The sequence below is a fragment of the Mirounga leonina genome, unplaced genomic scaffold (genome assembly GCF_011800145.1).
Source record: "Mirounga leonina isolate KUSES-001 unplaced genomic scaffold, KU_Mleo_1.0 Mir_173, whole genome shotgun sequence".
Lineage (NCBI taxonomy): Eukaryota > Metazoa > Chordata > Mammalia > Carnivora > Phocidae > Mirounga > Mirounga leonina.
In genome coordinates, this window is record NW_023270447.1 from 16,051,227 (window position 1) to 16,077,231 (window position 26,005).

The 26,005-nt window shown below is 37.8% G+C and overlaps 1 protein-coding gene across 3 annotated transcripts in view; it reads left to right on the forward strand.

Moving 5' to 3' along the window:
- Positions 1 to 16,269, forward strand: part of ARHGAP29 (Rho GTPase activating protein 29) — a 62,293-nt gene extending 46,024 nt beyond the window's left edge. For 2 of the 3 annotated variants that reach the window (XM_035017995.1, XM_035017993.1), the window contains 11 exons: positions 927 to 1,084; positions 1,843 to 1,982; positions 2,255 to 2,359; positions 4,586 to 4,684; positions 5,705 to 5,844; positions 6,118 to 6,306; positions 6,580 to 6,717; positions 10,765 to 10,997; positions 12,096 to 12,426; positions 12,566 to 12,674; positions 15,121 to 16,269. In XM_035017995.1, coding sequence (XP_034873886.1) covers positions 927 to 1,084; positions 1,843 to 1,982; positions 2,255 to 2,359; positions 4,586 to 4,684; positions 5,705 to 5,844; positions 6,118 to 6,306; positions 6,580 to 6,717; positions 10,765 to 10,997; positions 12,096 to 12,426; positions 12,566 to 12,674; positions 15,121 to 16,010 — 2,532 coding nt within the window. In that variant the 3' untranslated portion in view covers positions 16,011 to 16,269. The remainder of the gene's footprint in view (positions 1 to 926; positions 1,085 to 1,842; positions 1,983 to 2,254; positions 2,360 to 4,585; positions 4,685 to 5,704; positions 5,845 to 6,117; positions 6,307 to 6,579; positions 6,718 to 10,764; positions 10,998 to 12,095; positions 12,427 to 12,565; positions 12,675 to 15,120) is intronic. The other variant, XM_035017994.1, reaches the window with a different exon arrangement.
- The last annotated feature ends 9,736 nt before the right edge of the window (positions 16,270 to 26,005 follow it).

Below are 26,005 nucleotides of genomic sequence, written 5' to 3' on the forward strand. Positions count from 1 at the left end.
CAGGTCTCAGTTCAGATGTGACCTCCTCAGAGAGGCTCATTAACCTACCGTATCAAAAGTGCCCTTCTACAAATGCATACCGGGTTATATTCTGTAACTTGACAATTTTATATAGTATTTATAGAAGTTTTCAATATCAGAAATTATCTTATCTACAAAATTTATTCTCCCTCTCTCTCACACCACCTTCAGGAGAACATAAACTCTCTGAGGACTGGGACCTCATCTGTTTATTTGCCATAGTATACTCAAAGCCTAGGTTTTTGGGAACACTAAATTAGTTCATTCGTGTGCAGCTCTCAGAATGGATTTGGCATGTCTGCAGGCACTTGTTAGCTGCTATTGTTACTGTTACTACAAGTAGTAGGAATAATAGTATATGTAGGCATTTGTAGAAACTCAGTGGGATAATATATTTTGGATAGATTCAAGATAATGGCTAATTATTAAAGCTGAGTACTATAGGATACATTATAATTATAAAACATTTTTATTTTTATAGGATTGAAAAAGTCAAAGTCAAAATAATTGTGCTCTGATTGAAATGTTTTCCCTTATGTTTTTCACTTAAGAGTTTAGAGCATTATGGTCAGACCCTCAGAGTATGGAGCTGGGGATCCTCAAAAACACATCTGTCTGCTAAAATTATGAGCCAGTAGGGACATGGGGATGTATTTTTGAACTTTGCAGTTTAAAGCTAGTTTTGCTGGCAACGATTACTCCTAGATACTGGATTACAACTTTTTTTTTTTTTTCTTCCTGATCTGGACTTCGCACAAAGTCAGACAACGTCGTATGCTCACGATGATCTTCAGTGTTCTGTGCTTCAATGTATGATCTTTTTTTCTTTGGAAATCAATGTATATTTATACAGCATTCTGTACAGCAGAAGTTATTTTGCCTTTTGTCTCTGTCTGTGACCACAGGTGACAGTTAACCTCTTCCAGATGCAACACCTACAGGCAGCCTCCCTTGCAAACAATTTCCAGTCTCTCTGTGATAGTGCCAAACTCTATGACCCAGGCCAAGAGTACAGTGACTTTGTCAAGGCCACAAATGCAACGGAAGAAGAAAAAGTGGATGGGTAAGAATGTGTAGATGAAATGATTTCAAAAGATAAAACCTTTATTGCTAAGTTCCTATCTGGTAGTAGGTGGCATCGTTTCTAACATTGGCAGAATTGACTTTAAAACTTTCTGAACTTTTTTTTATATTCCGATGTAACTCACTTAAGAGTAAAGCTTTTTGTTTTGACACAGAGCTAAGTCCTTTGAGATTTAGAAATCCTTTGAGAATGGCAAATCATGGTCATATCTATTTTGAATGTCCACAGATTTAACAGCCTACATTTTCCATAGAGGTGATACTAGAAAAGCTTAACCATGACATGAATCATTGACCATACTTTTGCTACTCTTTTCCTTGTTTCAGCTGTAATAAGTTCAAATGATGAATAAATTTTGTTCACATTTCCTCTAAGAAGTTGAACCATATAATAAGGTTTTTTCTTACTATTTAATTACTCTGTTCAGGGCGCCTGGGTGGCTCAGTTGGTTGGACGACTGCCTTCGGCTCAGGTCATGATCCTGGAGTCCCGGGATCGAGTCCCGCATCGGGCTCCCTGCTCGGCAGGGAGTCTGCTTCTCCCTCTGACCCTCCCCCCTCTCATGTGCTCTCTGTCTCTCTCATTCTCTCTGTCTCAAATAAATAAATAAAATCTTAAAAAAATAATAATAATAATTACTCTGTTCATTAAAGTAACAGATTTTTCCAAAAATAGAATAAAATAGGCTGGGTGTTAGTCATTCTTCAAATGATGAGTTTTATTTGGGTTTTTCTCAGGACTGTAAATAAAGCATTAACAAGTAGCCCCCACACTTCTGGGTACAGACCTAGCGACTCGTTAGAGGATGTGGTGCGCCTTCCGGACAGCTCCAGTAAGACTGAAGAGGACAGATGCTCCGGGAGCGCTGACGTCACAGGTAAACTTCACACTCAAGAGAGCGCTGGTTTGTGGAAGAGCAGGTTGTTTAAATGTGATTACTCAATGATTGCAACTCTGGAATCTAAACATCAGGCCTTGAATGAAAACTTCATGAGGCCTTCTTCACAGTTGTAAGCACGGTGCCTGTGTCTTAAAGTCGACTGTCGATCACTGTTAAATTTGACTTGTCTCATTTTATGTAATATCCGTATTTCGCCTCATGAAATCCGTCTGTAGCCACGTTTGACTTTAAATATTCTTTTCTTAAAGGTCCTTCTTTTATAAGGTCATGGACATTTGGGATGTTTAGTGACTCTGAGAGCACTGGAGGAAGCAGTGAATCTAGATCTCTGGATTCTGAATCGATAAGTCCAGGTACATAAGCATTTAAGTCTAGCAGAGAGAATTCAATGAAATAGTCCTTTTGGGGGATATATTTTAGCTACCTTATTTTTTTAATGGACTGTCTCCTAGAGAGGAGTATGTACGTATACACGTGCAGCTTAAAAAAAAAAATACAAAGGCAAACCCACATATGTTTCCCACCCAGCCTATAAGAAATAAAACTTTATCAGTATATGAGAAGGGCCCTCTGGACACCTCCTTGAAAACCTTGCCCTGCTGCCCACCAGAACAGACCATCATCCTGGATTTTGTCAGTCATTCTCTAGCTGTTTTCAGTGTTTTACTGCCTGTATCTACTTGAGCTGTGCCCTCTTCGGAATGTTACACAGATGGAATTATACCATTTTTTGTGTGACTTCTTTCATCTTTTTTTTTTAGATCCATATCGATGTGAATAGCTCTCTTTATATATTTTTATTTTATGCTATATATAGGATTCCATTCTGTGAACATAACTGTACCTTTTAGATTGTTTTGTAGTTAATTGCTGTGATGAACAGTACAGTTAACACCAGTTTTGTGCCTGTGATTATTCAGTTTTTATAAATGTACCTTAAAAGGTACTTTGGTAAAGAGAGTCCCATGCTCGTTAGAGAGGCAGGATAGATGTGTTGAATTCTCCCTTCATGGCTTCAAAGAGGCTAACTTGCCACAGGTGATACAGCTAGCAGGAAAAGAAGGTAGCATTTGAGCCCACGAGATTCTTACTTAGACATTCTTTCTCCTCCACTCTCCTACCAAAGACTGCTCCAGTCCTGTTCTTCCGGCCCTTCTCCTAGGATCCTTGGCATGGTGGGATATATGTTATAAGATTTAACCTACCTCAAAAGTCCAAGGCATTTTTTAATAGTGTTCTATGTATTTATTCATGTAACTAAGTCTCTTGAAATTTAAAGTTAGAAATAACTTCCATGCAGCATTGGGGTTTGTAGCTTACTTTGTGTCTTCCTTTAAAACTAGCTCTGTGCAAGTGACACCCTGAAGATGTGAGCCTAAATACTTAACTGAGTATTTGTAAGTAACTTTGTAAAAACAAGATGGTTGTAGCTCTCCCCACAAATTAAGACCCATTCTAGAGCAAGCCCTCAATTATTTGGAATCTCATAAGACTTCATGTGATAAAGACAAAAATTTGAAAACTAGTTAACATGATAAATGGTGAAGACCTGGGGAGGCCTGGCCTGGGAACGAGGGAACTGGGGGACATGACAGCCGTCCTCACATCCTGGAGTGGGAAGGGATTAAAGTGACAGTGCTCATCTGCTCCTTTAGGGAGAGCGGGGACCAAAGGCTGGGATTCATAGGCAGGCAGGTTGCTGCTCAAAAAATATAAGGAAGCCATTTTACAGTTAAAATAGTTCAAAATGGAACGTGGGACCCCATGATTTCTCAGTCACTGAGAGCACATTCAAAGCAAAAACTAGATGGCTGCCTGCCTCTTTGGCATATTTTGAAGAGGAATCTTTTTTGGGGAAAGATGTTGGTTGAAATCATCTGTAAAACCTTTTCTAACTCTCAGCCTTAAACTCATGAGGGCCTTGAGGTAAGTGAGATCTTCCACTTGGGTAGATAGAGCCCTGTTTGTACGATCTGCAGGGAGCAAAGAAAGCTCGTGCCCTAGTCCGGCCGCTCTTGAGACCCATGCAGTGTCCTTAGCTGACATAGCTCGTGTCCTGTGCTCTCAGCTCCCTGCCCGGGGTCTTTATTCCTGCTTCCTGCTCTCCCATCCTCCTCATAACCTGAATGTGATGTTACTGTAGTGTGGCTGTATTCATTAGATTTTTGGGTATTATTTTTGTATACATTTCTTTGTAATTCAACAAGCATTTAATGACAGTTTACCATTGTGCCAGTCACTTTGTTAGATAGTAGATGTAAGACACGAATAGAAAATACTCCCTGTCCTTGTAGAGCGTATAATCTCTAACTATCAGAAGTTGGCAGAAAGGTCTCATTGGAATGTATGATTCCTCAATTTTAAATTTATTTGGAAAAGTCAGGTTTGGTTGAATTCTCTTTTGTTCCTAGTAATAAATAGCAGAATTCCCTATATGTAAAGTCTGAGAATGGAAGCAGCTTTTTGTATTGTAGCCCACAAAATAGTATGACTTGTGCTATTCAAAAAATAATGTCATTACCCATTTCTTAAATTCTAGAGTGAATGGTCAGGTGATTGTATTCACAATTTTCTTTTAGGAGACTTTCATCGAAAACTTCCACGAACTCCATCCAGTGGAACCATGTCTTCGGCAGATGATCTAGATGAAAGAGAACCACCTTCCCCTTCAGAAGCTGGTATTGCCTTCACGTGAATCAAGTTCCCACTAAACCCTTTGAGTCAGCAACACTGCATGATATTAGGAAAATAGTATAATTTAAAGAATTACTTTGCTGTGTATTAAACGAAAGACATTTTATTGACTTAAATATATCCCAAAAAGTTATGTACAAGTAGGGGTTGATAATGCACTAGTGAAATGTTATAAGCAGAACTACTAGATCTAAAATGTATTAGCATGGTGCAAAAATAGGCTAGTTATTTTAATCTTTTATAGACCTAATACAGTGACTTAACTGTTAAAAGGGTTGCAATGCATGAGAAACTGAGAGAGTCTCTTTAAAAGAAATAGTGCAAGAAGTTAGTCAGGAAAAGTAAATAAATTTGTTCTTGAGGACAAGGAAAGTTACGGATGTTGACAGATACAAAAGAGAAATCAGTTACTTTAATGACTTGAATTAGACTCATATAAATTAGTTCTGTACATTTGAGAACTTCTTATACCTGTTTGGGCGTCATTTACTAGAATGATATGGAACATCTGACCTTTGGTAGGATATTGATATAGAACTAGCTAGTATTACCTTTAATTTTATAATGAACTCAGAATAAGAGTAGCTTTATCTTTAATGCAAATAATAGTTACACTAGTGGTCTCATACAGCTAGTTTTCTTTGAAGCTTTTGTAGGGGCATTTTCTAAGACTGTAATGCCACCTCTAACCGACTTCCAGGTGCTATAAAGAGTATATTAATAACAGTGTAGATTCGCTGGTGTTGAAAACATTATGCCATGCTATTTTAGAAGTATCTTAGTGGTTTTTTGGTGATTTTTACTTATAGCTCAAATGTTTGATAAATGTGTACTTTGTAAGAGGTCTATAAATTGGATGCTTATTTTGATGTTATAGACTCAAAATAATAGCTTGATGTAACATATGAATGATTACAAAGCCTAAAGATTTTTCAAAATTTAGCATCATGTGTTATCATTTTTGTCATCTTACAATTCTTACACTAATTTATTTCCGTTGCAAGGACCCAATTCCCTTGGAACATTTAAGAAAACATTGATGTCAAAGGCAGCTCTCACTCACAAGTTTCGAAAATTGAGGTCCCCCACAAAATGTAGGGATTGTGAAGGCATTGTAGTATTCCAAGGTGTCGAATGTGAAGAGGTAAGATCTTTCAGGAATTACATTAGCTCCTTCATGCTTTTTGCTTTATACTCTTTACTAATTTTATTGATTAGGCTCTCTTGCAAGTATCTTTTTAATAAATTGAACCACAGTGTAGTTTTATATTTCATTTAGCTATGAAGTGTATTTCAGACACCACAAGTAATACCTTTTAAAATTATTTTTGTTGTGTTACCACTTTACCTATAGTTTGCTCAGTTGTCCATAGTTTTAAGGTGAGTGAACCACTTTTTAACTGTCATTTTCTTGTAGTGTCTCCTTGTTTGTCACCGTAAGTGTTTGGAAAATTTAGTCATCATCTGTGGTCATCAGAAACTTCCAGGGAAAATACACTTATTTGGAGCAGAATTCACACAAGTTGCAAAAAAGGAACCAGATGGCATCCCTTTTATACTCAAGATATGTGCCTCAGAGATTGAAAATAGAGCCTTGTGTCTACAGGTACGTTGTAACTCTTAAAATTAAGTTTAAAAATATAAATGCCTGTGTGATTTGTTCTAATGATGAGACTTTAAAGGAAAACAATGCTCTCAATTTTTAATAAGTAACTGAATTTATTCAGACTTTGTTAGAAAATGTTACCTCATTTGGCCCTAGGTTTTCCTAAATTATTAATAAAAATTGAAGTAGACACATCAGATATATGTAGATGTCTGCATTTAGCCATTTGTTCTAAAGGAGAATTTTGCCAAATTTTTCCGTTTTCTTCTCAAGGGAATTTATCGTGTATGTGGAAACAAAATAAAAACTGAAAAACTGTGTCAAGCCTTGGAAAACGGAATGCACTTGGTAGACATTTCAGAATTTAGTTCACATGACATCTGTGACGTCTTGAAATTATACCTTCGACAGGTAAAGTTTTTACCCTTAAAACATACCATTAAATAGAAAAGAACAAAAATATGATTCATATTTTGCTGATGACACTTGCTACACATATATTTTCATTGACATAGACCATATTATTGTGTCTCTAATTATTGTTACAGATCAAAGAGTATATAAAATACATGTACAGTTTAAAGGCCCATAATATTTAAAACATTCATTTCCCATCACCTAGCTTTAGGAAGTAGAACATTAACTTATTGAAGGCTCCTATGTGCCCTTCTCTAGTAGTAGCCCTCAACTCCACCCCAGTGGTCTATTCTAACCACGTTAATACCTCCTTCTCTTTTCTTCATAGTTTTAATACCTGTTGTATGTTCCTAAACAGTGTATCATTAGGTTTTAGGTAACTGAGAGGAAAGCATAAATCTAGCTGTGTATTATTCACACTGTTAATGAAGGATCCAGTAAGTTCAACACTGTCAGAGTCATGGTCCAGCTTTACCTTCATTGATATTCTCAAGTAGCCATTGTGCCAGGTCAGTGGGCAAGATCATGAAGGCATCCTGGGCACATGCAGTTCAACAGATTTGGGGCATCGCACAGGGCTTTTGTATAAGCTGGGTACTGGAGATTCAGCAGGAATATAATCAGGGCTGGGCTGCTCTGTATTTTCTGTTTCTGTGCTCACAGTTGTATCTGGGGCTTACAGGAGTAGATCCAAAAAAGAAAAAAACAAAAACAGAACACTTCTGTGGGGTGAAGCAGTAATTGGCCTTAGTGACTTCAGGCAGCAGCTCCTGAAGGGGTTGCAGGAACGATCACGACATTGCCACGATGAGCCAAGTACAGAAAAGAGCTGGGTCAAGCCCAGCTGCGTTCTGTCCTTGGGTAAAAATGAAGAGACAGTCACAGAGAGCAGAGCAATGATGGTTCTTTACATGTCCATCTCTGGAGTTCTGTTCTGCATCTGGATTCTTTTTAATATTGTGAATAGCTGTCATCCTAGGATCTCCCTTTTCCGCCCCTTTCTGTCTTCTGAGGGAGCACCTGTCTTCTGTGTCACGTCTTCCTGTTTGTGGTTTATGCTCCTGTTTTGGTCATGCCATTCTTGAGCAAGGTGGAATAAGTGTAAATTTATTTATTTGTAAATGTCTTTATTCTACCTTCTTGAATGGGATGGAAGAGTGGATATGGATAGTATGGAAGGTTATTGTGTTCTAGACTGGAAATTATTATTCTTCCGAATTTGAAGGCATTTTTTATTGTTCTCTTTCAAGTGTGAAATCTTTCTCATTTCTGATTCTTTGTATGAGGCCTATTGTTTGCTCTCTGAAAGCTTGTAGAATCTTCTTTTTTCCTCCCCATTGTTTTAAAATTTCACAGTGTACGGATATATTTCACCTTGATATGGGTATATTCTCATCTGTCATTTCAGGTACTCCACATACTCTGTCCTCCTTGGCCTTTTGTTCTTAGGACTTTTATTTTGTTGTTCATTTCCTCCTATTTTCTCTGTATTTTCTTTCTGGAAATGTGCATACTGGACAGCTTGTACTGGTTCTTTCATCTTTTCTCTATTATTCATTTCTTTTTTTGTTTTTGTTTTAACACTTTATAAGAGGTTTCCTCAGGTGTTTTGTTTTGTTTTGTTTTTTTAAGTAGGCTCCACGCCCAGCATGGGACCCAACGTGGGGCTCAAACCCACAACCCCCAGATCAAGACCTGAGCCGAAACCAATAGTTGGATGCTTACCCAACTGAGCCACCCAGGTGCCCTGAGATTTCCTCAGTTTTATATTCCACACCTACTGTAATCTATTTCATTTCTGAGATCATATTTTAATTTCTAAGAACTTGGTTCTCTGTTCCTTTTACAACATCCTTTTTAATGATTGTAGTATCTGAGATATTCATAACTTATTTCTAAAAAGGATTCTTTTCTCTGCTTAGTCTCTAGTGCTTTTCAATAGGACTATAATTTGAGCCCTATATATAATATTAAATTTTCTAGGAGCCACATAAAAAGAAACAGGTGAAGTTAATTTTAGTATTTAACATACTGAAGTATCATCTGAACATCTAATCAATACTTTTAAATTTTTGCTAAAATATTTTTGTTTTTTGTTTTGTTTGAAAGGAGGGGTTACTGAGTCTTTGAAATCTGGTGTGTATTTTTCATTTAGAGCATATGTCAATTTGGAATAGCCACGTTTCCAGTGCTCAGTAGCCATATGTGGCTAGTGACTACCAAATTGTCAACACAGTTCTAGACCTTCAAGTGGTTTTGTTTCTGCTTATTTTTATTTCAGTCTTTCATGGTTATCACTTAAAATGAAAGAATTGGGAATTGAAATCTCTTTGGAAGCTTTTGAATATATGCAGGCTTTAAAAATTTTGAGTTTTAGTGTGATCTAGGAGGGCTATTTGGGAAACACCTGTTGTCTGTATCTCTAGGTCTCTGCTCTTTGGCTTGGCTGATACCCCAGAGAATGGTCTTTCCCTGCCTCTAGGTGTGGTGCCAGAACTCTGTGAGCCACATTGGGTAAGAAGGCTCCAGGATCTCTGCCATAGCATGCAGACAGTCACTAAATCCCTATTTTTAGATAGTTGCCCACCTGTTGCTTGTGCTTGACATTGCCCATCCAGAGGCCCTCTCTTTTATACTGCCCAGAGAAGAAATCCCCACACTCCTGGGAAAGAGGTTATTCAGAAGCATGGAGTGGAGACAAGGATCTGGAGATCTTATACTTCTTAAATAGCCCACCCTCCGCCAGGATCAGAGTACCTAGTGCCTGACAGTCTCTGGGTCGCTTATAAATTGCATTGGTTCTCATTTTGGAATTTTAGCTTTCTCAGGACTGCTAAGCCATTACTTATTTATCTGCTCTTCAATGGTGAAATGTAGCTTTTATCTCCTTTCCTATTCTCCTAGTCTTGTGGGCTTAACTGTGTTTCAGTGGGGTTGCCGGAGGGAAAGAAACTAGGTACAGATGTTGGATCTGCCATGTTAGCCCAGGAAACTTGATTTCTTTACAGGATTTTCACCTTTTGCAGAATTCTCAGCTGAGAAATGGAGACGGAGTACCTCTGAATGACTGTTAATCTCACAATGAATCATTCTGTCTCTTCTAGCCAGTCAGGGAGAGGAAATAAATGGGGTCCAGTACTATTCCATCTCAAGAATACTGTGGGGAGCCATGCTCAGTTCTTATAGTATTAGAGAGTAGCCTTCATTTTACTCATATATGGGAAGTCTGAAGCCTCAAGAAGTTAAGTGAGCTCCTTCAGATCTCAGAATAATAGAGGTAGAAATTAATCTCAAGGCTTCCCCTCTCTGGGACCAGCAGGGGAAACTGGAGAAGTGGGTGCCTACCTCACCATAGATAGTATAGGACACCAGCTAGCCAGAGATAGGCTGTTTCCATCACTGAGCAGTGGAAATACTGAAATCACTTATGCCAGTAGAGAGAGATCAAGTTGGCATGCCCCTTGATAGTTTGAGAGAGGAACTTTTTCCTTAACCTATTTATGGCAATTCAAGTTGTATTTAAAAATTAGATGAATAAAATGTTGACAGAGTCTTTCTTATAAGCCATATTGTCTTATGCTAATCTTCAATTTGGCCAAAGTAAAACAAAAGGAACCAATAGCATTTTGTTCTCTGTCTACCCTATACCAATAAAATTCAGAATAGAAGCTTTTTCTAATTAATATGACTGGGCTTGTTTTAATAAAACAGTTGAAGATCATGCTAACTTTGGGGCAGTCGTGAATATAATTGGTATAGGATATATAGCAGAGTTTTAAAATCCCTCATGCAGCTTTTGGTTTTAGAAAGTTTTACTGATTATCAATTAACTCATTTTTAATATAGATAGAATTTTTGGCGATGATGTCAGACTCACTTTATAGATAACATCAATAACAAACATATGTGTATTTCTAAATGTGGATTAACCTTAAGTCCCTTAGAAGGGACATGCTAAATCCATCAGTAGATATTCAGTAAATTATTAACAGGGAAAAAATGGACAGAATGATATTCCTAATGTGATTTTATATTTCTTAGCTCCCAGAACCATTCATTTTATTCCGGCTGTACAAGGAATTTATAGACCTTGCAAAAGAGATCCACCATGTAAATGAAGAACATGAATCAAAAAAGGATAACCCTGAGGACAAAAAATGGCCGAGTACATGTATAGAAATAAACAGAATTCTTATAAAAAGCAAAGACCTTCTAAGACAACTGCCAGTGTCAAATTTTAACAGTCTTCATTACCTCATAGTTCATCTTAAGCGGTAAGAGTTTTGTATAAGGCAAGCATTCAGTAGTGGGCGGATAACTGATCTTTTTTTTTTTTTTTTAATTGTGGTAAAACACATAAATTTACCACCTTGCAGCTCAGGTGCCTCCTATGTGCTGTGCTCTGGCGGGGGAAATAAGGCTGCAGATGTAAGGCTTCTGTCATCTGTTGTGCGGGTCAGCTTGAGGGCAGACCTGCGGGCAAGTGCAGCGCGGCACCATTCCTGTTCTGACGGAGCCCGCACAACGTGCGGAGGATGATGAGGGCATGCAGGGGTCGTGAATCAGAGAAGGTAGCCCTGAGCCAGACTTGAGGAACTGGGTGGTGGTTTGGTGACAGAGAATGTGCAAAAGAGCGTTGCAGGTAGAGGGTAACAGACACAGGGACACGAGGTAATTTTGCTTTGGGGAAGCGTAGGTAATGTGGTTAGGCTGGGCCATAGCAAGCAGTAGCTTGAAGTGAGCTAGGCAGAGGCCTGATAAAGTCATACATACCTGCCAGATGAGCTGACTGCCTTCCTTCTGTACCCACTGAAGAATTTTGAGCCAGGAATTTAGCATGTTTAGATTTGTTTGTTAAATCTTTCTGGCAGCAGTATGGAGAATGGGTTAGAGCGGGGGTCGTTTACTGCGATTCAGAGCTTCTTGGGTAGTCATAGAAATAAAAGGTGTGGAGAGCTTGAAATAAGGCCAGAGCATTGGGAGTGCAAGTCGAGCAGAAAGCTCTTTAGGAGACAGAATCAGCTTGGCTTGAAGACCAGCTGTGGCAATGAGAAAGCAATCGACGATGATGTTTAAGTTTCCGGCATAAGGACCCGGGAGGATGCACTATATACTAAGACAGGAGCGGCTCTTCGTTTTTGTTTTTGCTTTTCTGCCGGTAAAACTTTAGTAGTTCCTCTACTTGCTTAAATTTTATCCTAATACTGTGAAACCCAATTCAGTGTGTGGTCAGTATCTAATCAAATAAATATATCCTTTTTCTAGACTTCTGCTAGCCCATTTTTCCTCCACCCTTCCCGACCCATAATAAACTACCAGCAAGGAAATCTAATAGGCAAATCTAATACAGCTTTATGTGTTCTACTTCACAGAGTCGTAAATCACGCAGAAGAAAACAAAATGAACTCCAAAAACTTGGGGGTGATCTTTGGACCAAGTCTCATTAGGCCAAGGCCCACAACTGCTCCTGTCACCATCTCCTCTCTTGCCGAATACTCAAACCAAGCGCGGTTGGTAGAGTTCCTCATCACTTACTCACAGAGGATCTTCGATGGATCCCTGCAGCCACAAGAGGTAGTCACGTGCAGTACAGGGGGTGGTGCAGCTCATGGGGATCAAGGCTGCCTTCCAAAGCCTCTGTTATCACCAGAAGAAAGAGACCCAGAACATTCTATGAAGTCACTGTTTTTCTCTTCAAAGGAAGTGAGTTTTGACCTTTATGGAATTGTGGTGGAACTTTGTAATGTTTATTAGTTATTAATAAGATTAAAGTTAAAAATCTCTGAGTTGTACTGAGGTATGTTTTACTTCTTCAAATTAAAAAATTCTCCTCTGTCAACAGGATATGCATACTGTGGATAGTGAAACCAAAATTTTTGAGCCAGCTACATCATTTGAGGAATCAGAACGAAAGCAAAATGCATTAGAAAAATGTGATATGTGTCTCATTGGTGAGTGGCCATGTAAAATACATGTTTGCTGACCTCAAACTGTGCCGACAGACCTTGTCTAACAGCTGCCGTGAGTGAAGTTGAGAGAAATCAGAGAAAGAAGCTTCATTAGTAAATGCATCTTTACTGGTCATTAAAAAGTTGCTGCTTACTATACCTTACATTTAAATGAATGTCATCCTTTACAATAATCTTTCTTATACAAAGACATCTTGGAGTTCATAAGTATTTTTGTTCTCTTTCTGAAAAAAATTCTCTTTCATTTTTGCCATCAATTAAAAGTCAAGGCAGAAATGTGTTGAGCAGCATGAATTATCATACCCTCTGTTACTTCGAATCATTGTATTGACCTGACTGCTCATAACAAGTCAACTAGACTCCTAAAATTTAAAGAATTTAGACTCCTAAAACTCCTAACATTTTTTTTCAAATGCTTTTACCTGTCACCTTTCACACGTTAAGCACAAATATGTATATTTTATTCACTGTATGATAATTTTAGTTGCAGTGATTAGTAGCTGTCATGCTGGTGAAAAGGCTTCCATCTGTTACCATAATGCTATATGTCATTGGAACTAAATTCCAGTTTTTAAAACTGTGGAGATGTATGTTAAATTTGATGTGTAATCCTATGTCAGTGATCATAGCCTGACAGGGTCTAAAAAGTAAGGGAGCTAACAGTCATTGAAGCATCTGCCTGCTCTGGGCTAAGCACTGTGCTTATTGTTTGATTCCATTTATCCTATTTGATCTTCATAACAGTTCTGTGCTATAAAGTCTGTAGTATCAACCCCATTCGACTCATAGCTGAATACTCTGAGAGAAGTTAAATAATGCCAGAGGTCATGCCGCTAGCAAATTGTTCAGTCAGTATTTGAACTGATATTTGTGCTTATTTTACTATCTCAAAATCAAGGGCTCCCAATTAGGAAGAGTAATTACAATAAATGTCATTTTTTGAGAGCCCATTATAGACCAGATCATTGTGAGCACTTTTCATGATTAGGTCATTTAGGCCACACATCATCATAGATACACAGTCATGATCTTTTCTGACAGATGCAGATACTCAGGGCCAGTGACATTGCCTTGCCCAGTGCAAAAGTGATAGAACTGAGCTCAACCCGGCAGCTGGGCTTCAGGGTCTGCACTCTTACCCATTACGCTCTAAGTTCGTCCCTCAGAACTTTAAGAATGTACTTCGACTCGGGTCATGATCCCAGGGTCCTGAGATCGAGTCCTGCGTGGGGCTCCCTGCTCCACAGGGAGTCTGCCTCCCCCTCTGCCCCTCCTCCCACTCGTTCTCTCAATCTCAATCTCTCTCTCTCTCTCTCTTTCAAATAATAAATAAATAAAATCTTTTTTTTAAATGTCAAAGAAAAAAAAAAGTACTTTGGTTGGTGGCTGTGGCCCGACCACCAGCAGTCAGTTCCTTTAGAGTGGTCCATAGATGCGGGGAAGGACCTGGGAAGGCAGACCAAGAGCGCAATGCCCTGGAAGCCCAGGGGAGAGAGGTCAGCAGTGTCAGGTAAGGAAGAAGGTCAGATGACATGAAGACTGACAGGTGATTCTGATGGCCTCCCGTCAGCAAACCTCTGCCCCAGAGATGTGGGAGAAGGACCTGGCCGCAGGGAAAAGGACTGCAGTGTGCTCAGGGCAGCTGAAGTTCAAAGCCAGAATGGTGCCAAGGCACAGATTTGTCTGATATTTTCCAGCAGGAAAGGACAGCATGAGCAGAGGGCTGGAGTTCTCCAGGAGTTGGAATTTTTTAGTGGAGACGCTACAAAAAGGGACCAGGTTGGAAGGAGCTGAGGCTTCTAGTTTGAGAAAGCATGGACCGTGGGTCCAGACTTGATAGGAAAGAGAAGAAAGTAAGCCTGGGAGGAAACAGTCAACGGGGAGAATGGTGTTTTTGACTTAAAACGGAACTCTTCAAGCTGCATTGGACAGGATGAATGTTGTAGCGCATTTATGAGTTGATCAGATAAGAAGGCATCTGAGGCATTTAATGGGATATATTCTCACTGTGGGTTGAATGTAACCGAAAATAGATTGGGTTGGCAAAAGCCTTTGGATTCAGGACACACCTGCATTTGGTTGGTGTGTAAATTGGTGTAGCTTTTCTGGGTTAATTTACCAATACCTACTGAAATTGTGATACTCCTTTCACCTCACAAATACTTGTTTACATGGAGCACATTAAAAAAAAAAGTTACTTCAGCAAATTTTTTTTTTTTTACTAACCTGCAGTGGATTTTGTAGCTGTTTATTATATTGATTTAAATAAATACAAAATTCTAACATTTTTATTTCAAGTGCACCTTTAATACTTTGAGTATTTAACTTCCCTGCATAGATAACTGAGAATAACTTGGAAAAATGTTAAGACTCTTGTTAACCATATGTCATGAGGTTTGATTTTTAAATAAATCTTTTCCTTTTTTAGACAACAAAGTGGGTTTGCTTGTAGACCAAGAACTTGAATCAGCATCACAAAAGATGGAAGACGTGTTTAAAACTTCCAGGCTACTTACTCTGAAATCAGATAGGGAGACAAACAGTGTTGAAAGGCATGCTCCAAGGACCAAGGTTAGACCTGCAAGTCTGCCTGTAGATAGACTACTTCTTCTTGCAAGCCCTCCTAATGAGAGAAATGTCAGAAATATGGGAAATGTAAGTTCAGACAAGTTTTGCAAGAATCCTACCTTTGAAGGCAGTAATAGGAAAGATACTCCTACTATTGTCTGTTCCAAATTGGATGGCTTTAACCAGCAAACTCTACAGAAAACTCTGGAGAAACGGTATGAACAAAATGGCCTCAGTACAAAGACTGCCATGACTGTGCCCAACGCACTCCAGGAAAGAGGGGGAACTGCGAGCATCAGGATGGGCGGGGACCAGCCAGGCAGTGCCCCCCAGCCCAGTAAGCCGTACACAGAACCAGTCAGGTCAGCGAGACAGGTGTCGGAGAGACGGTCCTCCGACTCCTGCCCTCCCACTGCAGTCAGAGCACCCAGAACGCTGCAGCCCCAGCACTGGACAACGTTTTACAAACCCCGTGCTCCCGCTGGCGGCGTTCGAGGGGATGAGGAGAAGCCCACCGCACCCTCCCCAGCACTGCCTCCCGGCACAGCCCCCGCCCCCCAGGGCCCCGTGCTAAAAACAGCTCCCGCCCCGGACCAGGCACCCGCTGCCTCCACGCAGCCCGCCAGCAAGCCGAGAGCGAACTCTGAGGAGCGGGACTTGCCTGAAGTGCCTCCTGCATGTCAGAGGCCGAGGCTAAAACGAATGCAACAGTTCGAAGACCTTGAAGATGAAATCCCGCAGTTTGTGTAGGGTTGTCAGAATTCAGCTTTTCTTTGTTGTTGTTTCGTTTTGTGGTATTGTGTTTGTTTCGTGAAAGAAACTTCTGACAGGGCCCCTTCTGTGTAGTATTGCCACATCATAGGTTTTGCTTTTTGTCCTTGTGTCATGTTATACTGTGTTGGTCATATTGAATGGTAGCCTGTTTTGATAGGGCCCCATCTGTGCCTCACTGGAATTCTCTGTATTTTTAAAGTTGTGAATAAATAGGTGGACTCATGTTTTTTTTAAAGTTTAGTTGATTTTTCCCATAAAATGGTCCATTTAAATGCATCCCTAATATATGATATAGTTCTCAGCTAATAGGTGCAATTGGGGAAAATCCGCTTTATTTTTTGAAGCGAAACTACAGTGCTTATTTATAAAAGGACTATTTCCGAATGCAAATGCCTGAAAGATCTTTGTCTGGTATGATTGTTTTGTTCACATGATTTTATAGTGCGTCTTTGACCACTTATATGGTATGTATGTAACCTTTTATTTTTCAATTGGCAATTCACCTTTTAATATTTACACAATGGCCAAAAGGCTTGCAAATCTCTATTTAATTTCATTTTGATTAATGGCCAGATTTTCCATGTGGTAGTCAGTTGAATTGTACAAAGAAAGTGCACTTAAACTTGTTTCTAAATTACATAGTTCAGTTCTGTCTTATTTGGCTTTAGATGGTTTTAACACATTTAATATTTTTTCACCTCTTGGCTTTATTCTACATAAACTTTTGTTGTTCAACAGTTCTGAATGTTTCGGTATTTTATATAATGGTCCAAAAATGTTTTAAAATTCAGTGCATTTTTCTTCATGTTGTCTGGGTTGTTTTGTTTTGTTTTTTTAACCACTCCTTTGGTATGAAATGTTTTCACTTTTAAGTAATTTTATGTACTTTTTCTACCTGAATTTTTAACCATTGACAATGTATGTTTCATCCAAATCATGCAAAGATTTATTTAAGTTGATTCTAAGAGTATAGTTTGATAAGCCTCATTGTTTGGAATTTGAGAAAAGGTATAGATGACTGGATGGATATATTTCATTTATAAAATTCCCAGTTTTTAGAACTGTTGCAGTTCTGTGATTTTCTGGGTTTCATCATTTTGCCTAAAATAGGATATAAAAGGGACAAAAAATTAAAATAGCCTCTTTTTCTATGTGTGAGTTCTATTTGTAGCATATGCTTTTATAGGAACATGTTATCCTTGATAAAAAATACATATTTTATATATATATTAAATATATATAGATTAAGTATATATGTATATATATGTATATATATGTATATATGTGTATATATATATATATGTGTGTGTATATATATATATTAACCTGTTAAATTATTTCAAGTTCTCGTGGCTTCTCTGAAGTTGTTGCCTCTTAGGGTGTGAGACTTTGAGATTTAGTAACCATTGGCTTAGTGGTCAACACTTGGGCTCATACATCCCTTGACTATAACATGGAATGCATATTGTGGGAAGTTGCTATTTAGCTCTATATGACATTATGGACTAGGGAGAAATGAGTAACTCCTTTGTACTAGAGTCTTGTTTTTAGTCCTTACTGTACAAAATATAAAAGAATTGTATTGCTACGAAAACCTAAAAAGAAAATAAGAGCCAACATTTATTAAGTCCTCTCTTTGTGCCATGAACTCTGCTAAATTCCTACAGAAATGATTTCAAGTTCACAGCAACCTATAACACATAGGTAAGTATTTTACTATTCCTGTGTTACAGATAAGGAAACCAAGGCTTAGTTATGTTGTGCTTTGGTTCCACAGGTGTAACAGTTGGAGTCAAGTCTCAAACACAGGGCCGTCAGATTCTTGATGGTTAGTACTCTTGATGACTGTGTTATTACTAAGTAATATCAGGTAATATTTAACAATAGAAAATTCACCTTTAAAATTTTTTTATTGTGGCAAAATATGTGTAACATAAAATTTACCATTTTAGCCATCTTTAGGTGTACAATAGCATTAAGTACATTCACATTGTTCTGCAGCCATGACCACTATCCCATCTCTAGAACTTTCTCATCATCCCATCCTGAAACTTTGAAAATATACTTTTAAACTCCTTCAGATTTCTTTTAATGTATTGAGACAACCAAGTCAAAGAATCCATCCTGGCAACAGCTGGCCTCGCTGGTTAAACCTCACCAGTGAGAATTCCACTTGGTCCTTTCTGTCTGTAGGGCTCTCTGGCATCTCATCCAGCTTAGTCCATCGGTCTCTAGGTGCTTTCTCATTTCCTGGGACATTGAGCAAGTGTCTCCTGAGCAGATGCTGCTATTTCTAGAGTACCCAGGGTGTATACTGCTCCCTGTTCCACTTAGGAACGTGGTAGCAGTTCTTCACAGGAGGTTGTTTTATGACACACAGAAAGAATGAGAGTCAAGGGAAAGGGCAATAGTGGGAGCCCTTTTAGAGCTGCCAGACCACCAGAAAGATTTGTGGAAAGCATCTTGTTCAAGTTTGCAAGAAGTCATCTGTGAAGGGTTGATCATGACTTTCTTTGATAGGCTTGTTTTACATGCTGAGAACTTAATTAGCATCTATGAATACTTAAAATTACTTTTAGTGCACTTCAGGCAATATATTTCTTTTGATACAGAGAAGAAGAAGGATGATCCCTGTGGAGGACTTGTCCAGAGATTTCAGAAGCCAGTGAAGTCATACGTCCCTTCCTTGGGTGATTTAATTTAAAAATGGTACTATAGTTACACCATTCCCAGCTAACCTTGTATTACTCACAGTATTTGTACAACTATAAACATCTCTTTAAATGGCAACCATGTATATTTTCATGGCAAGTTATCGTCAGTGTAATTCTCTGGGGTTTTCTTTCCTAGGGGCAGGAAATTGTTTTGATGTGCTGATATGATTATATCCACAGACAATTCAGTAATATATGGAGTTTAGCAAAGTTGCTACATTCACAATATGCAAAAGTCAGTTGTCTTCCTATATGTCATAAATTAATAAATAAAAGTTTTTAGAAAGATCTCAATATAAATTTGAAATACCTGAGAATAAATCTAACAAAATATATACAAGATCTTCATGGAGACATTTTAGACTATATTAAGCATTTAAGGAGATCTTGGAAAAAATGGAGTGCTCTATGATGTGCATGGATGGGAAGCCTCAATATTGTAAAGATGTTCATTTACCTTCCATTTATTTATCGACTCAGTGTAGTCTCATCCAATATTGAACCAATTTTGAACCATTTGAAAGTAAGTTGCAGAAATGATTCCCCATTACCCCTAAATACTTGAATGATGTTTCTTAAAACAACCACTCCTACATAGCCACAGTAGGACAATCAAAATCAGGAGATTAACACTGATATAGAACATCTCATCTGCAGACAGCATTCAGATTTGCTGATTGCCCCAATACTGTTCTCTGCTCCAGCATCCCTCCCTATGCAAGATCAGATGGTGCATTTAGTTGTCCTGTCTCTTGTCTCCTTTGATCTGGAACAGTTTTTCAGTCTTTTCTTTCATGACCTTGATTTTTTGAAGAGTATAGGCCAGGTAGCATGTCCCTCAGGGTTCATCTAATGATTAGATAAAACAATTAGGGTTCCTCATGATTAGATTCAGGATATACATTTTTTCAGAAATGATGTATTCTTCTCACTATATCATACCCAGAGGTACACAATGTCAAATTGTCCCATTCTTGGTGATGTTAGCTTTGATCACTTGGTTAGGATAGTATCTATCAGTTTTCTCTATTTTAAAATTCGTAAAAAGAATTTGGTGAGGACAGTTTTTGAGACTATGTAAATGTCCTGTTTCTCATCAAATTGTCACCAGTTAGTTTGAGTCTATTAACACTTGTTACCTGAATCAGTTATCACTATTCTGGTTGCCGAATGGTGAGTTCATCATTGCTAATGCTTTGATATTCTGTGAGGAAGAGCAGTCCCTTCTCCATTCATTGTCTATTCATTTATATCAGTGTGGACTCGGGGATTCCCACTTTATTCAGTAAGTTCCAATTTATGACTGCCATGTATTTTGATACTGAACTTTTCCCACATATGGTCTATGGGAGTCTATTCCAGCTTGTTTCTATGTCCTTTTGATTTTTTGAGCTCTTCCTTATTTTTTTGGCACATCAAGGTATCCCAGGCTTATCTTGTACTTTTCCCAAGGAACCTTGGTTCCTTTAAATGGAAAATAGTATGTGGAAACCAACACCTGAGAAGTGCTCCTTGCTACTGGAAGGTCACTGATTGACTTGAACGGGTCATTGGATAAAGCCTTATTGGTGGACAGATCAAAGAAATACATGTCTGGGGGCACCTGGGTGGCTCAGACGGCTAAGTGTCTGCATTTGGCTCAGGTCATGATCCCAGGGTCCTGGGATCGAGCTCCACGTCAGGCTCCCTGCTCGGTGGGGAGTCTGCTTCTCCCTCTGCCCCTTGCCCTTGCTTGTGCTCTCTCTCTCTCTCTCTCAAATTTTTTAGAAAAAAAAGAAATGCATGTGTGTACACACAGACATACAGCTATATGTATTTCTATATATACATATATAATGGAAACCTTGAGTTCACATTGGTACCTTCAATTCTAATTCAGTACTTCAGAGTTTAATCCAGTATTTCCCTTTCCATATTTGTAACTCCTTTCTCTCATAGTGAGAAATCTAGCTCCCATAATCCTAAGTATATTATTTGCTTACTCTACGTTCCAACCTCCTGACCATGCCCGCAGCTGCATTGGCCCACCTGACTCCAAATCTGTCACGTAAGTCAGCCACCCCTGCACTGTCCTGACCACCCTCCTCCCTCATATGCCAGTTGAAACCCTAGCCCCAACCACAAGGACCAGGCCAGCTGAATCTTGACCCTAGTGATGTCACTCCTGACCCCACCGATCCATCCTAGGCCCTGGTCATCTGACTGAATCCCCCACCCCACCCAGAGAGGCGGGAAGGGACAAACTCATGATCTTTTGATAATGAGCAACTATTAAATATTTGCTCATTAAATTCACTAGGAAAAGTTTGCAAATGAGTAGTTAAACATATCAGAAATGTTTAAACATGGACGTATTTATGAAATTTATAGGAAGTTTTAAATTATTTTAATATCCCTTTTTTATCTCAGCTCTAATACTTGAAAGTAATTTTTAAATATTAATGCTTCCTGTAATACCTAAGCCATATAACTTACGTTGTTTTTTAATGTCTTTACAAGTTTAATTACCCTATAAACAAAATTAACATACGTTTCAGAAAGCAGAGTGAAAGAGACTATTTGTCCGTGGTTCTGAGTTACGAATGTGAATAGACCAGTGAGCTTTTTAATTGTCTAAGGAGTGCTGATTGGTAAGTGAATGTGGTCCTGGAATAAAGCTCAGGACATAGATCAAGTATGGGAAGATCTTATTTACGATGGTAGGCACGGAGCCTGGCATATTTATAGTTGCTCTCTGCTAAATTAACTATCTGTATCTCATTTCATTTTACACCAGAAATTTCCTTTTTGAGGTCTACTTCCAATGAATTAAAAACTTCTCTGCATCCAGCTATCTTCTTCAAAGTTGTGACAGTTCATCTAGTCAGTCGCCAGTGAAATCAGACCGTGCTGTGATAAGCACAGGAGCAGGGAACCTGTGAATTCTCCATCTACAACTGCAGATACGTATCTAACTCAGATTCACTGGGAGTTTTAAGTGATTTTTGTTTTAAATTGGATCATAAATGCATAAATGTGCAAATATATGTGTATTGTTTAAAGAATAACTATAAAATGAACTCCCATTAACACCCAAGCCCCTTCACAGAATGTTAGGGAACCACCAGAGCATGCCTCTCTAGTCAAACCTCTCCCCCTTTCTCCACACACATACCCACCCTGGTGTAATCTCTGTCTTGAATTTTTTTTTTTTAAGATTTTTTTTTTTTTAAGATTTTATTAATTAGAGCACAAGCAGGGGGAGGAGCAGAGGGAGAGGGAGAAGCCGACTACCCGCTGAGCTGGGAGCCCAATGTGGGGCTGGATCCCAGGACCCTGGGATCATAACCTGAGCCAAAGGCAGATGCTTACCTGACTGAGCCACCCAGGCGCCCTTCTGTCTTGAATTCTATATTCATCATTTCCTGGCTCTTAAAAAAATTTGTTATGTATGTATTATTTAATTTCGACTGTCTCTAACTTTTTACAGTGGCATCCTTAATTCCTTTGTGGCTTGCTTCTTACATTCATCATCTTTTTAAGATTAATCCATGTAAATGTTTGTAGGTGCAAACATATTTTTCCTTTTTTCCTTTTTTTAACTATAAAGGATTCCTGTGATAAATTTACTAAGGCAAGTATTCTTAACTACCTTTTTCAGATGAGCAAATAGACTTTAAGGAGATTAAATAACTTACTATACGTTATAGAGCTAATAGGGAGCTAAGACTTGAACCTTAATTGATTAACATATTATAAATTCTATCATTGATAAATTATTTTATCTTCATTTTTTAAGCCAGATGCTGTCATAAATAATATATTTTCAGGCTATAGTTTTTCTTCCTGGTTGCTAGGAGACTGAAGTTTTGGGTTATATCCCAACTCCAAGGTCATTTTTAGTGTATGGGTGCATTAAAATTTATTCATTTCATTAAAACCATTGCATCTAAAATTGCTGAAGTTCTTCTGGGTTGCAGTGAGTTTTGTAGTTTAAACTTTGCTAATAATGAGAGAATAACAGAGCAGATGGTAGAATATACAAGCAGTTCTACCCTTCCACACTCAATTCCAAAAGAACAGTTTGGAAAACAGTGCTATAATGGAGAGCTATTGAGGAATTTAAACATACAGAGAATATGGTTTTCATGAGATCTCCCAGCTTGGTAATCAGGAAAAGAGTCAGCATTCCAGGTGAGAAACGGGCCCTAAATTAAGCCACTGACCTAATTCCGATTTATTTTTAGGAACATAATTGACAGGGATTAGTGACCCATTGTGAATGTGGAGTTCGTGAAGGTTGAGGGTGGAGTTGGCAGGGTAGAGAACCTGATGCTTAACTTGGAAGCCGGGCACATAATAGTTCTCTTCAGATATTATAAGTGAAAACAAAGGATTGAAGTTAAACATCTTACTTGCTCCTTTAGGCAGAATGAGGTCCCATGACTGAGAGTAAAACAGAGGCAGATTTTGTTTCAGTACAAACACAGAAATGTAGCAAAGAATGAAGACCTTTACAGAAAAGTGAATATAAATGAATATTGGCTGTTACAAAACAATACTAGCAATGTGAAGTTTAAAATGTATGTAGAGGGGCACCTGGGTGGCTCAGTTGGTTAAGCAGCTGCCTTTGGCTCAGGTCAGGATCCAGGGGTCCCTGCTTTGCTTAGTGGGGAATCTGCTTTTCCCTTGCCCTTTGCCCCGCCCTCCATTCCTTTGCTCCCGTGTGCACTCTCTCTCCCTCTCTCTCAAATAAATAAAATCTTTTAAAAAATAAAATTTATGTAGAGTTAGAATACATGATAATATTGGAAAAGCTTAAAAACAAGTATAAAGTTCTGGTATTATCAAGGAAAATGGTAAATACAATAATTCGTATTAAATTTAACCCAGATATGTGTTGTAATATCAAAAAGAGTACATTAAAAGAAGAAAATGAAATATTTGAGTAATCCAAAAGAAGACAAGACAAAAAAAAAGGTAAGTGAAAGAGTGGGTCAAATAGAAAACAAGTAGTAGGATGGTAGATATCAAATCACCTAAATCAGTAACTACATTAAATGAAAAAAGGATCAAATACTTCAAGTAATAAGCTAATGACAGACTGGGGAAGAAAACAAAACCCATGTATGTCTGATTTGCAAGAGGCACATCTTAAGTACAAGTGCACCGAAAGTACAAGGATGGCAAAAGCTAAAACATGCAACCGCTAATGAAGAGACTGGCCTAGCTAGACTAATGTCAGATGAAGCATTACTGGAGATGATGAGGGATATTCTGAAATGGTAAGTCAATTTACAAGGAAGATTTCACAATCATAATAACATTGTTTCAAATGTATAAGGTAAAAATAGACAACTAAAAAGAGAAACGGACAATCCACAATGGTAAGGGCTTCTTTAACATAACTCTGAACAAACAGACAAAAAAGTAGTAAAAATACAGATCTGGAGAAGACAGTTAACAAACTTGACCTAATTGATATGTAGAGAATACTGTCAGCAATGACAGAATTCATGTTTCACTTAAGTCCGTATTTAAAATTTACTAAAACTGACAATTTGTAAGCAGACCAAAAAGAAAGCCCCAAAACATTTCAGAGGATTGAAACAATTCAAAATATGTTCTGACTTCAGGGAAATTATGCTAAAATTCAGTAACAAAAGATCACTAGAAAATCTAGTACCTGCAAAATGCCTGCAAATTAAACAGAACACACTTCTAAATAATCCATGGATCAAACAAGAAATAACAGGCATTAGAAAATATTTTAAGCTGAATAATAATGAAGATGTGCCATATCAAAAATTGTAGACTACAGCTCCTAATGCAATGCTTAGAAATTTATACACTTACCTACATTTACTATAAAAGTTGAAAAGTTAAAATCATTTACACTTCATCTCTAGAAGCAAGAAGAGTAAAACAAAGAATGAGAAGGAAACAAAGATTAGAAATCAGTGAAATAGAAAACGAAGCTAAAGAAAAACAAAGCTAAAAGCTGGTTCTCTGAAAAGTTTAAGAAAACTGACATACCCCCAGTAAGACATCAATAAGAGAAAAAAGTAACATCAAGAATGAAAAGTATAGTATCATTGGAGACTCTACAGTGAAAAGATGCGATGATATAATGAACACAACATCAATTTGAAAATTTGAATAAGGACAAATTCCTCAAAAAATTAAACTGACAAATGGAAAATCTAGAGAATTTCTTCTGTTAGTGGAAATTGAATCAAATTATTAAAAGCCCTTACACAAAGAAAATATAGAACCAGTGAGTTCTTTCAAACATTTAAGGAAGAAATTACCTCGATTTTATACAAATGCTTCCAGTAAATAAAAAAAAGGAATACTTCCAAACTAAGTCCAACCTAACCATGATACCAAAAACCTGACAAGGACATCACAATATATAGGAAGGGGACCTTCAATATATGCAAAAGATAATACTACCAAGTGAGGTTAATTCTCCATGTATGCAAATGAGATTTAACATTTGAGAAATCAATCAGTTTAATTTGCCACATTAATTTTTATAAAGGGATAAAAATGTTATCTCAACAGATGCAAATTGGAAAAAGGATTTGATGAAATTCAACAGCCATTTATGATAAAAAAAACTCTTAGTAAACTGTGAATAGAACTTCTGTAAACTGATATATAGTCTACAGCAGACTTAGCTAGTGGTAAAATACTGAAAGTTTTGCTCTTGAGAAGAGGAATGACACAAGGATCCCTACAATCACTACTTCTATTCAAATTATACTAGAGATTCTTGCCATATATAATGCAAGAAAAAGAAATGAAAGGCATAAAGACTGAAAAGAAAGAAAATAGCCATTTGTTTGCAGATGATATAATTATGTACATAGAAAATCTAAATGAATTTACCAACTACTTAGAGTTAGTAGGTGAATTTAACAAACTGCTTACAACTTCACTCAGAAGTTACTAATTTATATCAAAACCAAATAGAAAAGGGAATTTATGAAACGATATTTAAAATAACATTAAGAACATCAAAGAGCTAGGAAATCTAAAGAGAGATGCATAGAGATGTTTATTTCTACACTGAAACACACAAAATCTTTATATAAGTTAAAGAACTAAACAAATAGAAGAATCTTCCATTTTTGCAGATCGGAAGATTCAAAAATATGGAAATAGTAGTTCTCTCCAAACTAATCAAGACATTCAACCCAGTCTTACTGTTTCTTGTTAATTTTTTACAAACGCACTTTAAGGTACGTTGATATAGGTGGTTTCATGATCCTC